At 37.3% G+C, this 17181-nt stretch overlaps 1 protein-coding gene across 7 annotated transcripts in view; it reads right to left on the bottom strand.

Annotated features, from left to right (window-relative positions):
• LOC131029071 (uncharacterized) overlaps nt 1-16871 on the bottom strand; it is a 180024-nt gene extending 163153 nt beyond the window's left edge. For 3 of the 7 annotated variants that reach the window (XM_057959470.2, XM_057959469.2, XM_057959473.2), the window contains exon 1: nt 16498-16870. In XM_057959470.2, the coding sequence (XP_057815453.2) occupies nt 16498-16602 (105 nt within the window). In that variant the 5' untranslated portion in view covers nt 16603-16870. Of the gene's footprint in view, nt 1-16403 lie in introns of all 7 variants that reach the window. The other 4 variants (XM_057959471.2, XM_057959472.2, XM_057959474.2 and 1 more) reach the window with 3 other exon arrangements.
• Between the last annotated feature and the right edge of the window lie 310 nt (nt 16872-17181).

Raw genomic sequence — 17181 nt, 5'->3', positions numbered from 1 at the left:
TTTTGAAGATTACTTGCATGTTATTGACTTTTCGAATGTTGCACAATAGATACAATACAAATAGAAAACTAAACTAATTCTGAAAATTGAAAAATCAGAACTCTGATTTTTATTACAGCAGTGCAATTTGAGAAAGAGAGACAATTTATTTTGCTCAAGGTGCAAATTTGCATACCAGGAGTCCTGAGCTTGCCTAGTTGAGCTTCTTTATTTGACTGGAATGCAAGAAATGATGATATAGGTGCTTCCAAGATGAACTAACAGCACTAATGAGTTTTATTTGACCTAAAAAGAATTACCAAAAACAATTTCTGCATATATGCTGCATAACCCACAAATTCTCCAGGCAAGGGTTCCGAATTCTGGCACTTTTCCCCAATAGAATGCTCATAAAACATGCTCCAACACCAATGTAGCTGGAATAATTGTGGATCTGCCCTTGTTTATCACCAACAATGAAATCTAGAGCAAATAGAGTAATTAAAAACCCTCAAATTATTTATTTGAACTTCCCAGGCAAAATGAATGGTACGGCCCAGCTAGGGATGGTACGGCCTGCTAGAATGGTGGACAAACTTTCTGGAATTTATGTATAATCTGCTCAGATCAGGAAATTTGAACCTTGCATGTGTTGCAAACATCAAATTGCTCCTGAATTTGGCCCCCAATGACCTGATTAGAGCTTCCCTTGTAGATCACTATGCTGTGTGGTGAGAGGGGCTACGTCCTATCACCTGAAATTGGAGGTTTTCGTCCCCAATTCTGCTCCCAGACCTCTGCCAAATCGTTACCAAATAACAACAATGCAATGCCAAAATGACTTCTCACGGGTGGCTATATTCTCCTTCTCAAGCTTGGTGCCAACCCTAGAGAAGATTCTAATATTCATTTGGAATCTTCTCCTCCAAAAACCCACACCTACCTTGAGGGTATATTTCATCATGACAACATTTGACCACTTTTTAAAATATCATAATATCCTAGGAGGGCGTGCAAGGTGATTTTTCATAAAGTTACTTTTAAATCATCTTTTAAATAAACTTTTTCTATTTTTAGAAAAAGCAACTTTATAACATGATATTATAAAGTTTATATGATATAAATCCATTCAAGCCCAGTTTTGGCTAAGTATAAACAATTTGCACCCAAAATCATCACCTGTCCACTAAATTCACCTGCGGAGATGGCTAACAAATGAATCTATGACTCATGAGTGTTCACTGGAAAAAATATGGGGGCATTACATAGATAATACGTTAATTACTTTAATAAGGGTTAAGAAATAACCTATTAAATAAGCACACACAATCTACTTATTTTGAGATTGGTTTAAACACCGAAATTGGACCTAAAAAATATCCAGCCCCCCAGAATAAAATATTTAGAAAACAACTTAAAATAGGTAATATAGCCACAAGTATTGTAGTCCTAAAAATATAACAAAAAGTACCTAAGGGAAAAGGAAAGAAAAAAACAGCTTTATTCACTTAAAAAACCATCTAACAATAAACTAAACTTGACAAAAGCAAAAACTATCAATAGCAGTCTAAATTCTGAATTTTCTAACTGCTACAACTGCTGAGTGACCAGCAAAAATTCCAACAATTATTAGGAGCACTCTACAATGTACCTAATGATCATCAAAAATAATTCTTGCAACGGACCTCAGAAACACCAACGCTGGGAATAAAAGGAGACACCCATTAAAAGAAAAGAACCGATACACCATTGCTAATGTTTATTAACTAAAACTAATCATTTTGCCACAAATTCAGGATCCCATATGAATTTGACTCTCCAAGGGATTCAACAGACAGAGAAATTCAAATATTCAATACAACTAAATCAAAATGTACAAGAGACAAAATTCAGCCAGCAACCAATGACAAGGCTAGGTGCATGATAATTATAAGCTCATCAAAGATATATGCATGAAGAGTTGGAAAATAGTAAACAGATTAGGTTAGGGTGCCAGGAAAATTAGCCTATTTCACACTAGTCTAATCAATCCGCACAGAAAAGGATCCATCTTTTTAATCTTGACTAATCCTAATGGATAAATCATAACCAGATATAAACATAGTTTAAGCCGCCTTTACTTACACCCTTCTCCAACTAAACCAAATTGATATAATAAAGCCAACACAGTTGGAAAGAAATGTTTGCATTCATGATTTATTTTTGTGCAGTGTGAAAGCTAAAAGTTCATCCAGCTTGAAAAGGACCCTTAGTTCTTCAATTCTACTGTGATGAAAGCTTGTCTATCCTGGACAACAACTTATTCTTTTTCAACCTTATTTAGCTGCATCTTTCAAGACTGAATTGATAAGCGCATTTAAGTTATCAAAGGGGAAGAATTCAAGAGGTAAAAATCTACAAAAAAAGTAATTTAGTATAAAAATGGAGCAATATGCACAATCCAATTCACTGATTGCCATGCTCAAGTAATCAAAACATCATGACTTGCATCGTGGAGCCATGGGGACAAATTTCTAGGAGACTTGATGAACCTATTAAAATTGGATAAAATGCAGAATTCAATTTAAGTGCAAGTAGTAAAAGCACAGCAATACATTGACAGTGCCCTGCATCCAAACCCCCAATGCACATGATACGATGTCATGTCCCCTTTTTTGAATTGAAATAATTAATAATATTATTTAAGGTGGCCCAATTATCTATAATTTTAAAGGCAACTTAAAAATATTATTAAAATTAAAATTAAAGGTGTTTTTTAAACACTAGTTTTAAAATAAAAGTATTTTTTAAAACTTGAAAAATAAAAAATAAATAAATAAAATTAAAAATTAAAAGCATTTTTAAATACTCGGCGGGAATTTAGAACCCAAGGGCCCAATTTGAAAAGGTACATCAAGAAGGTGCCAATCTTCAGTTGAGGATCATTCAAGCTATCATTTGCATAATACTTTCAGATTTGAGCAATTGTTCAATCTAGGGCATCCAAGGACAAAAACCCTTAACATATTCAAATTCTAGAGGACAAATCCCTGCCAGCCTGTGTTTCTTATGAGCAAAAGACAAAGGAGATGCTTTTTCAGAGAACAAAGAAAAACTCAGTGGAAGACCCCCCAAGTTCCCAAGGGAGAATCTATTTCAAGAATCCTTGGTTTACATCAGGATTTACCCACAAGCAGTAGAACAAATGACATTAACCCCATAACCAGTGTTCAAAAAGGTGAATTAAAACATGGGGGACCGAGATCGAGAGCGTAGAGAGGAACCTAGCACACGAGACATGCTGAATGATTTAACTAGGGAACAGTGTGACTTATAGCAGAACATTGCTCAAATGGTTAACATGATGGCTCAACACATTTTGGGTAACAACAATGGTGGTGGAAACAATGATGGAAATAATGGTCAAGGAGACAACTCAGTAAATAATAGAATTACAAATCAATGTTCTAGAACAGTGAATTCAAGACCACACATGCCCAACTTTCCTCTAAGGGTCCAACCACAAGCTAATCACGAACCCACGCTAAATGAATTGCATGATCAGCTCTTGTAAGATTGGAGGGATGCAGGTGCAAATTTTCAGGCTGAGATGACTTTCAGGGACTATGTGGATCTCAGGATAAAGCATAGACCTCAAAAGGGTGGAAGATCACATAATAATGGTTTACAAAAGGAAGGTTGGAATATTAACCATTCCATACTATTATGGGTCTGGAAAGACAACAGCAAGAGGACGGGTGCAAAAACTAGACACCTACTTTCAGCTCAAACCATGCTAGAAGATGAGGCCATCAAATATACTTCTATTCACTTGGATGGTACTGCTCATGAATTGTGGCATCACAGAATGATTACTCTTGAAAATAATCAGATCAATTCTTATGCAGAGTTCACTGAGAAGCTCATTAACAGATTTGATAGAAGGAACCAGAACTTCATTTTAAGGAGTTGACTCAGTTTAAATGGTGGGGTTCAGTGGACACCTACATTGCTGATTTCCAGAGATTATCAATTTTGGTCACTAATATATCAGAATTAGAAAGAAGATTGATTGTACTATTCATGGATGAATTGCCAGATCCTTTGAGAGGATGGATAAAAGCTCAGAGTCCAAACACTATGTAAGCCATTTATAAGGCTACAGACATGGAATTTGCAACTACCAAGAACAAATTTCAGTCCAAAGGTTTCTCATCTCAAAAGGATAAGGGTAAAAAGCCTTTCCACAGCCAAAGAAAGACAAATTAGATGAGGACGTTCCTAGTGAGTTGGACAAAAAGAAAATATGTTTTAGCTGCAAGGAAGCTTGGGAACCAAGTCACAGGTATCTGGGGAAAGGAAAGGAGCATTATATTGAGATAGCATCTAACAATGAGGAAGAATAGAAGTCAAAACAAATACAGGGGAACAAGCACAATGTCTCAGATGATAAGCAATTGAGAGATACGGATCAGCCTCGTAAGAGGGTGAAGGGTGGAACTATTGCCACTTTATCCGGTACACCTAGGTTAAACTGACTGCGTGGAGTCTTACAGGGGCAGCAGATGATTGTTTTAGTAGACAATGGGGCTACTCACAATTTTATAGACTCTGCATTGGTAACTAAAAGGGGCATTCAAACTGAGGATTTATGGGATTCAATGTCATGGTAGTGTTGACAGCGCCTAACACATAATAAAAAGTTGCCCGATGGTCATTTTACTCTCTTTTGATCAAAGTACGATTGTATGCTAAGATTGCAGTAAGTTCAGACAATCGACTCCAAGGTTCCTATATGCAATGGACGTGACTCGGTTAGTTGATGCAATATGCCAGTAATCCAAGGGGACTTGCACACACTTGAAGGTTTAAACAATTTTGTAACTTTCAAGGAATTTGGTCACGAATGATTTACCAATGAGAAGCTCTTTTTTGGAATTTTTGGGTTGAAATATGCAGAAAGTAAAAGGAAAGGGTCTAGAAAAGCTATGCTAACTCTAGGAACAAAGAGACGATTGCTTGGGTGAAACCAACCACACTTTGCTTCGCCAACTTCGTACAACTACACAAAGGTGGTGCAATCTTCAAAGGTTGTGCAGGAGTTTTTCATACCACCAATAAAAACCATCAAAGAACAATGTTCACCCAATGATCAAAGTTAAGTTTCCACATAAAAGGCTCAGACTAACCTTATAAGTTAATAACAATCAGCTACTACCAAAAGGTATGAGCAAGGGTTCCACTGCAAACAATCTCAAAAGCAATCTCTCCTCCCTTACAAATGAGGAGGGTCACCCCTTTATATAGGCTTCAAGCCTTGGCTACATGCAAAACCCTAATTAGGGTTTGCCCTAAAAGATTCCCACACATGGTGCAACAAGGTGGGAATATTCATTAAATGCCCATTATGCCTACGTAGAATTAATTCCTACATGCCCCAAATGACATCCCCACTTGTATGCACCATTTTCATCAAATTCGCCCAACGTGCAATGAATGTTCCCCATGCAAAATCGCCATGCTGCCATAAATGCCCATCATCTTCTAAATGTGACAGCTGCATGCAACAATCAGCCATAATGTCATAAATGCGACGGCTACATGCAAGAAGATGCTCCACTACCTCGGCATGCGTTGACCTAGCCGCCACCCAGTCGAATATTCCTGAAATAAATATGCCACTATGTCATTCGGTCAAAAGATCCTCGTCAAAAAATGGACCACCATTATCTCGCTCATTAATGGCATAAGCAATGAATTTGGCAACCTCTAATTCGCACGTGAGAAATGAATTGTGTTTGATAGTTTATATAGAATTCCTCACAAAACTGCCAATTTGGTGAGAGACTAAACTTAGCAAGTTGCATTAAGAATGCGTCATAGTTTCCACTTCAACCTACCATGCAAACGGGTCCCGCCATTATGGTTGAGTTTCAAAATGGAAATTTCCTTTAATTCCTTGAGTCATGCGCCATAACTTGGAATATTCCTTCTTTTTGTGTTGCCAACTTGCCAATCTTTCCATTTTGAATTTTGAATGGATATTCGAAAGATTTGCTTCGGATTTTGACTATCTATCCACTTGGAAAGAAACCCTTGGAGAATAAAAACTCTTGGAGAGAGAAAATTTAATTTAGGAAGAATTTTCTCGGGTTTTTGGAATCACCTTGTTTTGGAGGAGATTTTTCATTGATTTTCCACATTTCCTATTTTTTAGGATTTTTTTCAAATTTGAGTTCCAAGGTTCAGGAGAGAGAAAATTCTCTCATTTAGCCAATTTTGTCATCATCATGAACTTCGGATGAATTTTCATGCCTGAAGGAGGATTTTTCAATTTTTTTCCCAAGGGGAATTTTCTTTTCAATTTTATCCTTGACTCCTTCCTTGCCTTGGAATTTCTATCTTCAATCCATCCTTGGGCATGGAATTTTGATGCTATGGAAGAATTCACCCTTCGAAGGAAAATTCCTTCCTTATCCTTGTCCAACGCTTTGATGCATACGGGCGATAAACACAAGCATTGGAGGAATGTTGACTTTGAATTGCTTTTCCTTGATACCCCTTTCCTAGCACTCCCCGTCCAACTTGGGCGCTAAAACTCATTTGTGGAGGATTTTTGACAATCACTGACTTTTCTATGATATCCTCCATTTGACGCTCTAGTTTCTCCTTGGGCGTGAAAACCATATGATGGAAGAATTCACCTTGAGGAAAATTCCTCCATGAGCCCTATTTGGTGCCCCACCACAAACTTGGGCGCTAAAACACTATGGTGCAGGAAAACGTGGTGTGGAGGAAAATTCCTCTACACCCTCTATTTGGCACTCTACCTAACTCTTGGGCGCCAAAACACTATGGTCAAGGAATTTTGGAGGTGGGGGAAAATTCCTCCACCACCACATACTAGCGCCCACTTTCCTTCTTGAGCGCCAAAAGCACAATGCCAAGGAATTTTGTCATGGAGGAATTTTCCTCCATGACCTCATTTTGGCGCCCCTTCCTAATTTGCAGGTTGCCTTGTCAAGATGAAGGATTTTCTTGACTTTCTCGCCTGACTTAGCCATTTTTTAACACATTCCAGATCGAGGTGCCATCTTTGGAATTGACGTGGATTTTTGCTCTACCAGACTTCAATGCTTTCCACTTCTGGAATGAGTTCCACACTTAGCCATTTTTCAATCAGCTGCCTGCCTTTTTTTTATTTTTCGAATTTAGACAATTCTTCAAGAATGTTTAGTCTTCAATACTAGGAGCCCTACCTGTGAAGAACCTACCAAAAATAGACTTACTATAAATAATAAGTACTTCCAAATGTTAAGATTAGGGCAAAACAAGACGAGATGACACTTCTTCCTAAAAATAGAAACTGCTAAAAATAGTAAGTGATTTTTTGTGAAATAAAGACAATTTGGGAGGCAGTGAAATCCCTAAAAAAATAGGAACTTTCTAAAAATAAAAAGTTGCTCAGAACACGTTCAAATTTCACTAGCAGGTTCCTTGAAGGGCCTTGATTCCAATCCAACATTCAGTTTCTCAAAAACCATAAAGGAAAGGCCTCAAATTCAAGTCTGAAGGGAAATACCCTAAAACAGACAAAACAAGTTCCAGACTTAGCCAAATTTATTCAAACGACTTGCAGACTTAACCAAATTGACCCCAAAACACTTGCAAACCAAGGAGACTCACGAGATTGCCGCGAAAAGACCCAACAAACCAAAACCAAAAGACCAAGAGGGCCTAAAAAGTAGGGGGGCCCATTTGGAATGGGGTGATATGCAATTAGGTCACAACAAGTAGGAGATGGATATTACATTGCTTGTTTACAGTGGGTACCTCAGTTGAGCATCACATTGGTTAATTACATGGTTAATGATGATTTTTATGCAGTAGACTTAGGGGATAATAATGCTATCTTGGGCATACAATGGTTACATTCCCAAGAAAAATATTCTCCAAACTTTCAAACAATGGAGCTTAAATTCAGGGTTGATGGCAAGAATGTAGTATTGAGGGGTATGTCCAATGGTGCTCCCAAAATCATTTCAACAAAGAGAAAGGAGGGCATTATGAGACATGGTAACTTAGCTTGCCAGCCCAGTGTTTGATATCCACTAAGACTTCTAATGACAACCCTAAGCATTATGACAAACATTCAGACACAGTTGGACAAACATAGTTTGGTATTTAGTGGGATTCACCTAGGGAGACCTCCAGACAGAGAAATTCAACACACTATTGAATTGAAGGAAGGCTCTAAGCCTATTATTACCACTCCTTACAGGCATTCGAAAAATTTCAAGGATGAAATTGAGAAAACCAATAAGAAAATTGTTGTAAATGGGGTACGTTAAACCCAACTCAAGTCCCTTTGCTTCATCTATTGTCCTGGTGAAGAAGGATGGGACCATGAGAATGTGCATTCACTCTCATGCCTTAAATAAGAAAACAATTAAAAGCAGATACCGCATTCCTAGGATCAACAAGCTCTTGGATGAGTTACATGGTGCAATTTATTTTTCAAAGATTGATCTCAGATCCAAGTATCATCAAATCAAAATCGAAGAGAAAGATACTCACAAATAGCCTTCAAGTGTCATTATGGGCAATATGAGTTCCCGGTCATGCCCTTTGGGTTGACCAACACTCCTACCACTTTCAAATCCTGCATGAATCACATCTTTAACAAACAGTTGCGGAAGTTCCTACCAGTATTCTTTGATGACATACTCATTTACAGTGCGACATTGGAGGAGCATCTGAAACATTTTGATAAGTTACTGAGTATCATGGAGGCGCAGTCATTACATGTCAAGGCTTTAAAATGTGAATTCAACATGACAGAGATTTTATACTTGGGTTATATAATCAATGCTCAGGGAGTTCAAGTACATCAAGAGAAGATTCAGGCAATCATTAATCTGCCACCTCAAAGAACACTCACTGAGTTAGGGGGCTTTTTTGGGCTATGCAGTTACTACAAGAAGGTTTGTTAAGGGGTTTCAGCAGCTTGGAGAAACTCTGACAAACCTCACAAAGAAAGGAGCTTTCAAATGGACAGACAAGGCTCAGCAAGTGTAATGTCCCGTTTTAGAAACAATGCAATATAACCACAAAATGTAATGCTTTGATACCGCTTGTAAAGTCCCCTCATTTTATAACTTATAAAATAGGGAGAATTAACTTGCAAAGACCATTTGCAAGGGACTTCTTTCCTTCAAGTCTCAAATATCATTATGAATTATGATTTATGATACCACTTTGTATGTGTAAAATATGCAATTGATAAGATTTATACATAAATGATATATGTATATTGAATGTTGATCACTGCTATATCTGATATGAACTAATACAATTATGCAAGGATGATCTTGATGTTAGCCTTCACTGATTTGACAATGGATAATATGCTATTTTTGTCTTCCAATAGCCTACAGCAATGAATTGCTATTTCTGGTTGTAATCCTTAAATATATACAATGTGGATATATCATGTTAATATTGCTTGTAGCAATATGTTGCTGCTTCAGATTTGAATATGTAAACTCGCAACAATGATGATGATGCTGTTTCAGATATGGTCGATATGCACTTGCAACAATGGTAATGATGTCGTTTCTGATGTAGTCGATTTACACTTGCAACAATGGTGTTGTCTCTGATTGATACCCTTAATTTATGCAACCGAATTATGCCAATGGGCTGATGCTCTGTGAGAAGATCCAATAAAGGATACAAGAGAAAAAAAATAAGTTTCCAAATCGATGACCTGAATGAGTGTGATTGATTGTCTTCTTACACCTTGCAATCCCGAAGAGCTTCAGGATTGCACCTCTTGATGGCTTTAGAGATATGCTGTTTCTTAATTGCAACTCTTCCTAACATAGAGGGATCGGTTAGATCATGTCTCTTCATGCTTAATGTTGATTTGTTACCCACTGTCTAATTGCTGTTATTAGATCACACATGTTATGATAATCACTGCTTAGCATTTGTCTCTAAATCACTGCCATACACATAACCTAAGTTTAGTTGCTAACTTGTTAATGTTTGTGACTAATCACTTGATTAGTAAACTCCTTCCTTGTTAATGTTTGTGATTAATCACTTGATTAGTAAACTCCTTCCTTTGATTATCATTCAAGTCGCTGTCTTTTGTCATCCATCGATACTTAACAAGATATTGTCTAGACTTCATTGATGTCATTACTTCCTTTCAATGCCTCAGACAACTGATTACTAATCATCAATCGTATTGTTATCGATCTGCAGTTGATATCTTCGTACCTTTCATCATCATCAATTACATTGGCTTCATGTATGATCGATCTGATATGTTGACTAGCTATCGTCTCTAATCTTCGGGGTAGTTTGTCTTTAAGTAAGATCGAGATGCCACGATGATTAACTTTATAGTAAACAGCTTCTTAACATGCTTTCCTTTGTTGATAGTGATGGAGTCCATTACTCATTATCTTCATTGTTATGCCAATATGGATGAGGCCTTTATGAGTACTTGTGTATTATCACTGTTTCAGTATGGATCATATCATCCTCCATGTTGTCTTGATGGTGCTGTTGAATCATCTTATGAACATACCTGATTATGAATCCCTTATTGCATATGTTGATCATATTTGATCAAGATGAGCAATGATAGGGTCATGATCCATGTGTGTGTAAGATGGATTAAGGTCATCATACTTTACATCCTGTAGCTTGGTGTGTTGTATGCTCATGGATAACATATCAACTTCTTGTCTTTATTACACCTTGATCTATTATGCCTCTTCATGGAGATCTGATAGGAAAATTGTGAAGTCTTATGGAATAAGACGAGAATCCACAATGTTTTCTATTTTACAATTGTTATAATATAACTACACAACTAACTATTAGTACTATGTATAAATTATTGTCTTCTAACACCTAACTACTTGAAAATGCCATCAAGGCTGCCACCCTTGATCACACTACTGTTTATTGCTTGTTAACTTTCTAAATTTAAGACAGGAGCATCACAGCAGGCATTTGATAAACTCAAGGAGGTGATGAGCACTTGTCTAGTTTTGACCTTACCAAACTTTACTCAACCCTTTGTGCCGCAGTGTGACACTTCGGGAGAGGGGATTGGAGCAGTTTTAAAGCAGAATAGACACCCCATTGCCTATGAGAGATAAAAACTAAGGGATACAGAAAGACTCTATTCCATCTATGACAAGGAGACACTCGCCACCATGCATGCGTTGGCAAAGTTGAGACAATACTTGGTGGGAAATTTGTGGTCATGACAGACCATTACAGTCTAAAATATTTTTTCGAGCACAAAGACTTGAATGAGAGACAACAGAAGTGGGTTAGCAAGATGCAGGCATATGATTTCGATATAGAGTATCATAAGAGCAAAAAGAATATTGTTGCTGATGCTCTCTCCAAACAATCCACTACTTGTTTTCTAGCAGAGATTTCAACTGATTGGAAGGCTCATCTTTTGGTCGAGTACTTCAAAAACACGTTTGAATGCAAAGTGATGAATGGAAAGGTTCAAGATGCCAAGTATAAGGTGGTAGAAGATGTCATTTACTACAAGGACGGGATTTATTTGGTCCCTGATTCTAAGCTGAAGGAGAAGATTTTTAAGACCCATCCACAATACACCTCTAGCAAGACATCCTGGATACTTCAAAACTTATAGGCAGGTCAGGGAGAGGTTCTCATGGAAGGGCCTCAAAGATGATGTCTTGCATCATGTCAAAGAGTGCATCACTTGTCAACAAAACAAGTCAAAACACACTTTTCTAGCTGGTCTGCTTCAGCCATTTCCAATTCTACAGCAAAAATGTAATGTCCCCTTCTGGATTTACCCTAGAATTTGCCCACAAAGATGATTATTAATGCTATTATCTGTTTGATTTTATGAATTTAGACCTGATCTATTGTACGCCCGATCCCATTTCGCACTTGCTGCTCAACAATGGTCTTAACCTGATCTGTATATGTGTTCTTTCTTATTGATTGCTGCTACTGCTTCGAACTATCTTGATTGCTTGATTAAATGTTCATATCATTCCTCTAGATTCTCTTATAATTCTGATTTAGGTCTGCTCCTAAATCTGCTTTTAATGCCTCAGATATTCTCTTCCATCTCCCTTCATGCCCTTCCTTGAATGCCAATCTGCAATATATATATCCCTCTAAAGTGGTGAAGAGTTATGGCCACATCTCTTTCTTAAAGTGGTGTCTCCTTACAATCTAACTGTTTACCATTTGACTAACAAACTGCTGCCTTTTAATTCTCTGATTTAAGATAATTATAATCACTGCTGTTAACAAATAACATCGCTGCTTTAAATGCAATTGTTGCTTTTTATAAAAAGTAATAATCTCCGCTGCACTGGTCTTATGCAGCCTATCACATCTGCATATTTTCTCTTTCAAATCTGATCAATAATACATTCATATGTATGTTGTAATGATATATTTATACCTGCTTAATAAACTCAGATCATTACTCCAATTGTTTTTCTTCCCCTTTCCCCCCCTTCCAAATGAGGCTTCCACTTCTTTTTATACCTTCACAATGGAAGGTCACATCCCTTGAAAATGAGGAAATGCTCCCTTGTTAGGTCGGCCCTCAATAATTATTGCCAAATATTTATTATGACTTATGCTGGGTCAGCTGGTATTCATAAATTCCATAAGACCAATTTTTATTTTTGGGGTCTGCCTGGCATTGATTAATCACCTGGGTTTGAGTATTTTATTTATTTATTCTTATTTTTCCTTACAACATCTATCTAGGTTGCTCTATCATTTAGATGGCTAGGGTTTATTGAGAAAGACCTAGGGTTTATCAAGGACATGACAAAAAATGGAAGTGCATCCATGGATTTTATCACTGGTCTGCTAAAGGTGCAGAGCAGAGATTGCATTTTTGTGGTAGTTGATCAATTGACCAAGTTTGCTCATTTCTTTGCCATCTCATCAAAGTATAAGGCACCACAGATCGCAAAATTGTTTTTCAAAGAGATGTTCAAACTTCATGGATTGCCAAGAAACATAATCAGCGACAAGGATAGGGTTTATTGAGACAGACCTAGGCTAGGGTTTATTGAGACATACATAATCAGCGACAAGGCTAGGGTTTATTGAGACAGACCTAGGGTTTAGCAAGGACATGACAAAAAATGGGAGTGTATCCATGGATTTTATCGCTGGTCTGCCAAAGGTGCGGAGCAGACATTGCATTTTTGTGGTAGTTGATCAATTGACCCAAGTTTGCTCATTTCTTTGCCATCTCATCAAAGTATAAGGCACCACAGATCACAAAATTGTTTTTCAAAGAGATGTTCAAACTTCATGGATTGCCAAGAAACATAATCAGCGACAAGGATAGCAGATTTCTCAATGCTTTCTCGCAACAGCTATTCAAGTTAGCTAGCACTGAATTAACCCCCAACATGAGTTACCACCCTCAAACAGATGGACAAACAGAGATTGTGAACAAACGGGTTGAGGGATATTTGTGTAACTATGCAGCAGGTCAACAGAAAACTTGGATTAGGTGATTGCATCTAGGAGAACATTGCTAGGAATGACTCCTTTCGGGGCCTTGTATGGTTATGATGCTTTGTCATTCTTGGATTTGGCTTTTGGTGACAGCAAGACTCCCAAAGCCAAGGATTGAATTCAGGAGAGACAAGAAGGATAACTTACTGAGTGCTCAAAAGCAGCAGAAGATGTGTGCAGACATACATAGGGTTGAATGTATCTTTGAGGTGGGAAGTTTGTTTTCTTGTGTTCGCAGCCTTACAGACAGTCTTCTTTGAATAAAAGTGGTGCAGAGAAATTAAAACCATGATTCTATGGCCCCTACAAGCTAGTTCGAAAAGTGGGGGAAGTGGCATATGAGTTTGACCTACTGGAGAATAGCAAGATCCACAATGTATTTCATGTATCATGCCTTAAGAAGGCACTAGGGCAACGAATCACTACTTCAGCAGAGCTACCTCCTTTGGATGAGGACAACAGATTGGCTTTGGTACTTAGTGAGATTCTCAAAGTTAAGGAAAGAAAATTGAGAATCGGGATGATCATGGAGTATCTTATCAAATGGAGAGACTTGCCCATGGAGGATGCCACTTGGAGGGAGACCACATTCTTCAGCATCCTAATCTACAATTGCTTGAGGAAGGGAGGACTATAAAGTCTGTTTCCGTAGAATGACCTAGTAGACTTATTAGCCTATTTAATTCCTGTAGCCTATAGTCGATAAAAGGGAACTCATTCATTTAACTATTAATTATTATTTAAAATAAGAATTTAATAAAGCGATTTTATTATTTCTCGAGCTAAATTAAAATATTAAAAAGAGAGAGAATTTGAAAGGCTTTTTCAAAAAGCTTCCACGATTCTTATAAATGAGCAGTTGATGGCTCATTTGAGATATGCTTGGATTAATTTCTCCAGTGGATTTTAGAGAGCTTAGAGCTTGAAATTCTAGGACGAAAACCCTACGGGTAACTGGGTTCGATGGTGCACCAATTCTACCCTGGCTAGTTTGTTGGAGATTTCCTCCAGAGTTCTCACAATGGACTCATTAGATAATTAAATTTGTAAAGTCTCTTGCAGAGACAAATTTCTAGAGCTTAGGGTTTTAATATCAATTGATATTTTGGGATGCCCTTTTAGTGTTTATTGATTTATATTTTTATGTGACATGAAAGAATTATAATGTTAGGCAATGTTGAAGGGCGTGTAAAGGAAATCTGCAAGGTTGTGGTTTATTCCTTGCCACAAATATTTTGCTGGCCACCATTTCTAGGGTAAGGAGTGAACAAAAAGTGACAGTTCGTGGAAGGAAAGGGATTGACTCAAGCTCCAAAACAGTCTTAATGCTGCCCTTGGTCACCACATTACTCTCTTTGTTTCAGGCGAATGGTTGCTGGTCCAACTTGTGGGCTTTATTGAGGACATTCTGATGAGAACACGCTCAGCTTTGGGACGTGAAAAGAAAAAAATGGAGTACGGGCTTCGGCTAACCATCTTCCTGGCCACTGCCTACCTCTATACTCTCAGATGTGCCTTCTATTTCTGCTATTCGTAGCCTTATTGGATGGTTTTGAGCTTTGCTGGATGCTCTATTGTACATGAACCCATGGCTACAGTAGTTGTTCTCATTCTTGGATGTGGGAGTTACATATGATATCTGGACATTCATTTGCAGCTGTCTTGCACAGTAATATATATATACGTGCAGATTATTATTTTGTCATGTAATTTCCAGGGCAATATCAATGCAAGAAACTCTATTAAGTCTTTGCTGGTTTGTACTTCAGAGCACAACAACACTCCTGTCTGATTAATATGTATGAAATCTATTTGCTGGTCGATATTTCTGAGCATTGTATATTCACCCACAGCTGGGCATTCGCATTGTAAGGTCGGAAAATTGTATTTCCCTTTTCTGAATGTGAATGCAGTTTATTTATGTTCAGTATATATATATATATATAAAACTAAATTCCTTGTAGCAGTTGCAGTTATATAATAAATTCCTTGTTACTTCTAAACTACGATATTATGAATATTTATTGGCAAATATGGATTTATGTATGGGAAAGTTACATTGTATGGATTGTAATAATGAGAGTGACAGTTTATATATATATATATATATATATATAATTTGAACATGAAGTTGCTTCAACTTATCTCAAACCCATACCAATACTACTGCAAAAACTAAAACAATACTGCAAGCCATCAAACAACTATTTGACAAAATTAGTCTAGGAGAAAGGTGAAAATTTGGGTGAAATTCCAGTAGGGGTATTTACACGATAAAGCATTAGAATTCGGTAAAATCAAAATGCAGCATCCAACTCGCAGGGTGCTGAGTGCTCAAGTGGTAAAATGCATGGTGACTTTCATAACTAAGTCGTAAATCCAAACGTCCACTACGACTTCGGTAAAGTGTTAAAATTGTGTAGAATATTGAACGCATGGAACCCAACGGAAGAAGCCAGGTGGAAGCTCTGGTGACTTTGACCAAAAAATAGCCCTAGAATGACACATTCGTTTAACTTCACAAATTATGTATACTTTCTCGAGCTTCTGATAACTACTGGATACTCAAATTTTCAATTTCGTCTATTTTAACCCTAAACTTTACCTACACTTCTTTTACAGGCAAATCAAAATTACACCTAAATGTACTTGTTTTCCAGCAAATTTACAACAAAAGCAGGGGAAAAGTGGAATTTTACAGCCTAGCTACCTCCACATATTGAGCAATTTAGTTAAAATCACATCCTTATAAACTTGTCTTGTCAGCAAATTTTACAGCTAGTTAATAATTTGTGTGTCACAAAAAATCTTAAATCTAGATCCTGAAAAAAACTTTAAAAAGCCAAATAAAAGGCCAGAGCAACTAGAAAGGGTACCTCCATTACTCCCAATTCTGACGAACCTTGAGCAAAACAGATGTATCATTTTAATTAAGAGATTAAAAAACTGCAATGCTGAATGAGAAGGCACCTTTCTCTTAGACTTTTTATTGGCCTTCCTTCCACATAATACAAGCAGTGTATGATGGTGGCATGGGGTGTGGATGAAAGGTTTGGCTACGAGTCTCGTACCCATGGCATATGTATTCTTTTCTTGCTCTGTTTCGCTTCTTTTCTCTGCCTGTAAAGCCACGGCATAACAACTTCTGTTATTACCTTAGTTTAATGTGTTCTCCTGCTCCAGGGTTAAGGAGTTTGAAGGGAAGCAACATTTGAAACAGCCCAAAACAGGAGCCTCTACTTCCAGAGCTGTAGCGCGCCTTGGGTCCGCTGCATTTGCCCCGTTATTCGCGCCCAACGTTAAATTATCATCTTTTAGATGGCTACACTGGATCCGCGAGGACGACACTTATAAAACCTTATTAAGGTAATCCTTTACAATACTTTTCTTTCTTTCTCTCTATATTTAAATATTAATATTAATAATCCCACAGCTCTTAAATGTGTTATTAGAAAATAGAAATGAATGAATGAATGTTTTTAATGACCTCTACGAGGTTTTGGGACCCGCAGATAGCTAGCAAAAGAAGGCATGCAAAAAGTATTAATTCTGTAGAAAGTAAAATAAAAGTAAAGGTATTCAGTTTTATATTTGAAGATAAAAAGTAATTATTTTAATAACTTTAAAATTTAGATATCTTGAGATTGAAAATGA

This window comes from Cryptomeria japonica, chromosome 3, assembly GCF_030272615.1.
Source record: "Cryptomeria japonica chromosome 3, Sugi_1.0, whole genome shotgun sequence".
Lineage (NCBI taxonomy): Eukaryota > Viridiplantae > Streptophyta > Pinopsida > Cupressales > Cupressaceae > Cryptomeria > Cryptomeria japonica.
This window is presented reverse-complemented; position numbering and strand designations above follow the sequence as displayed.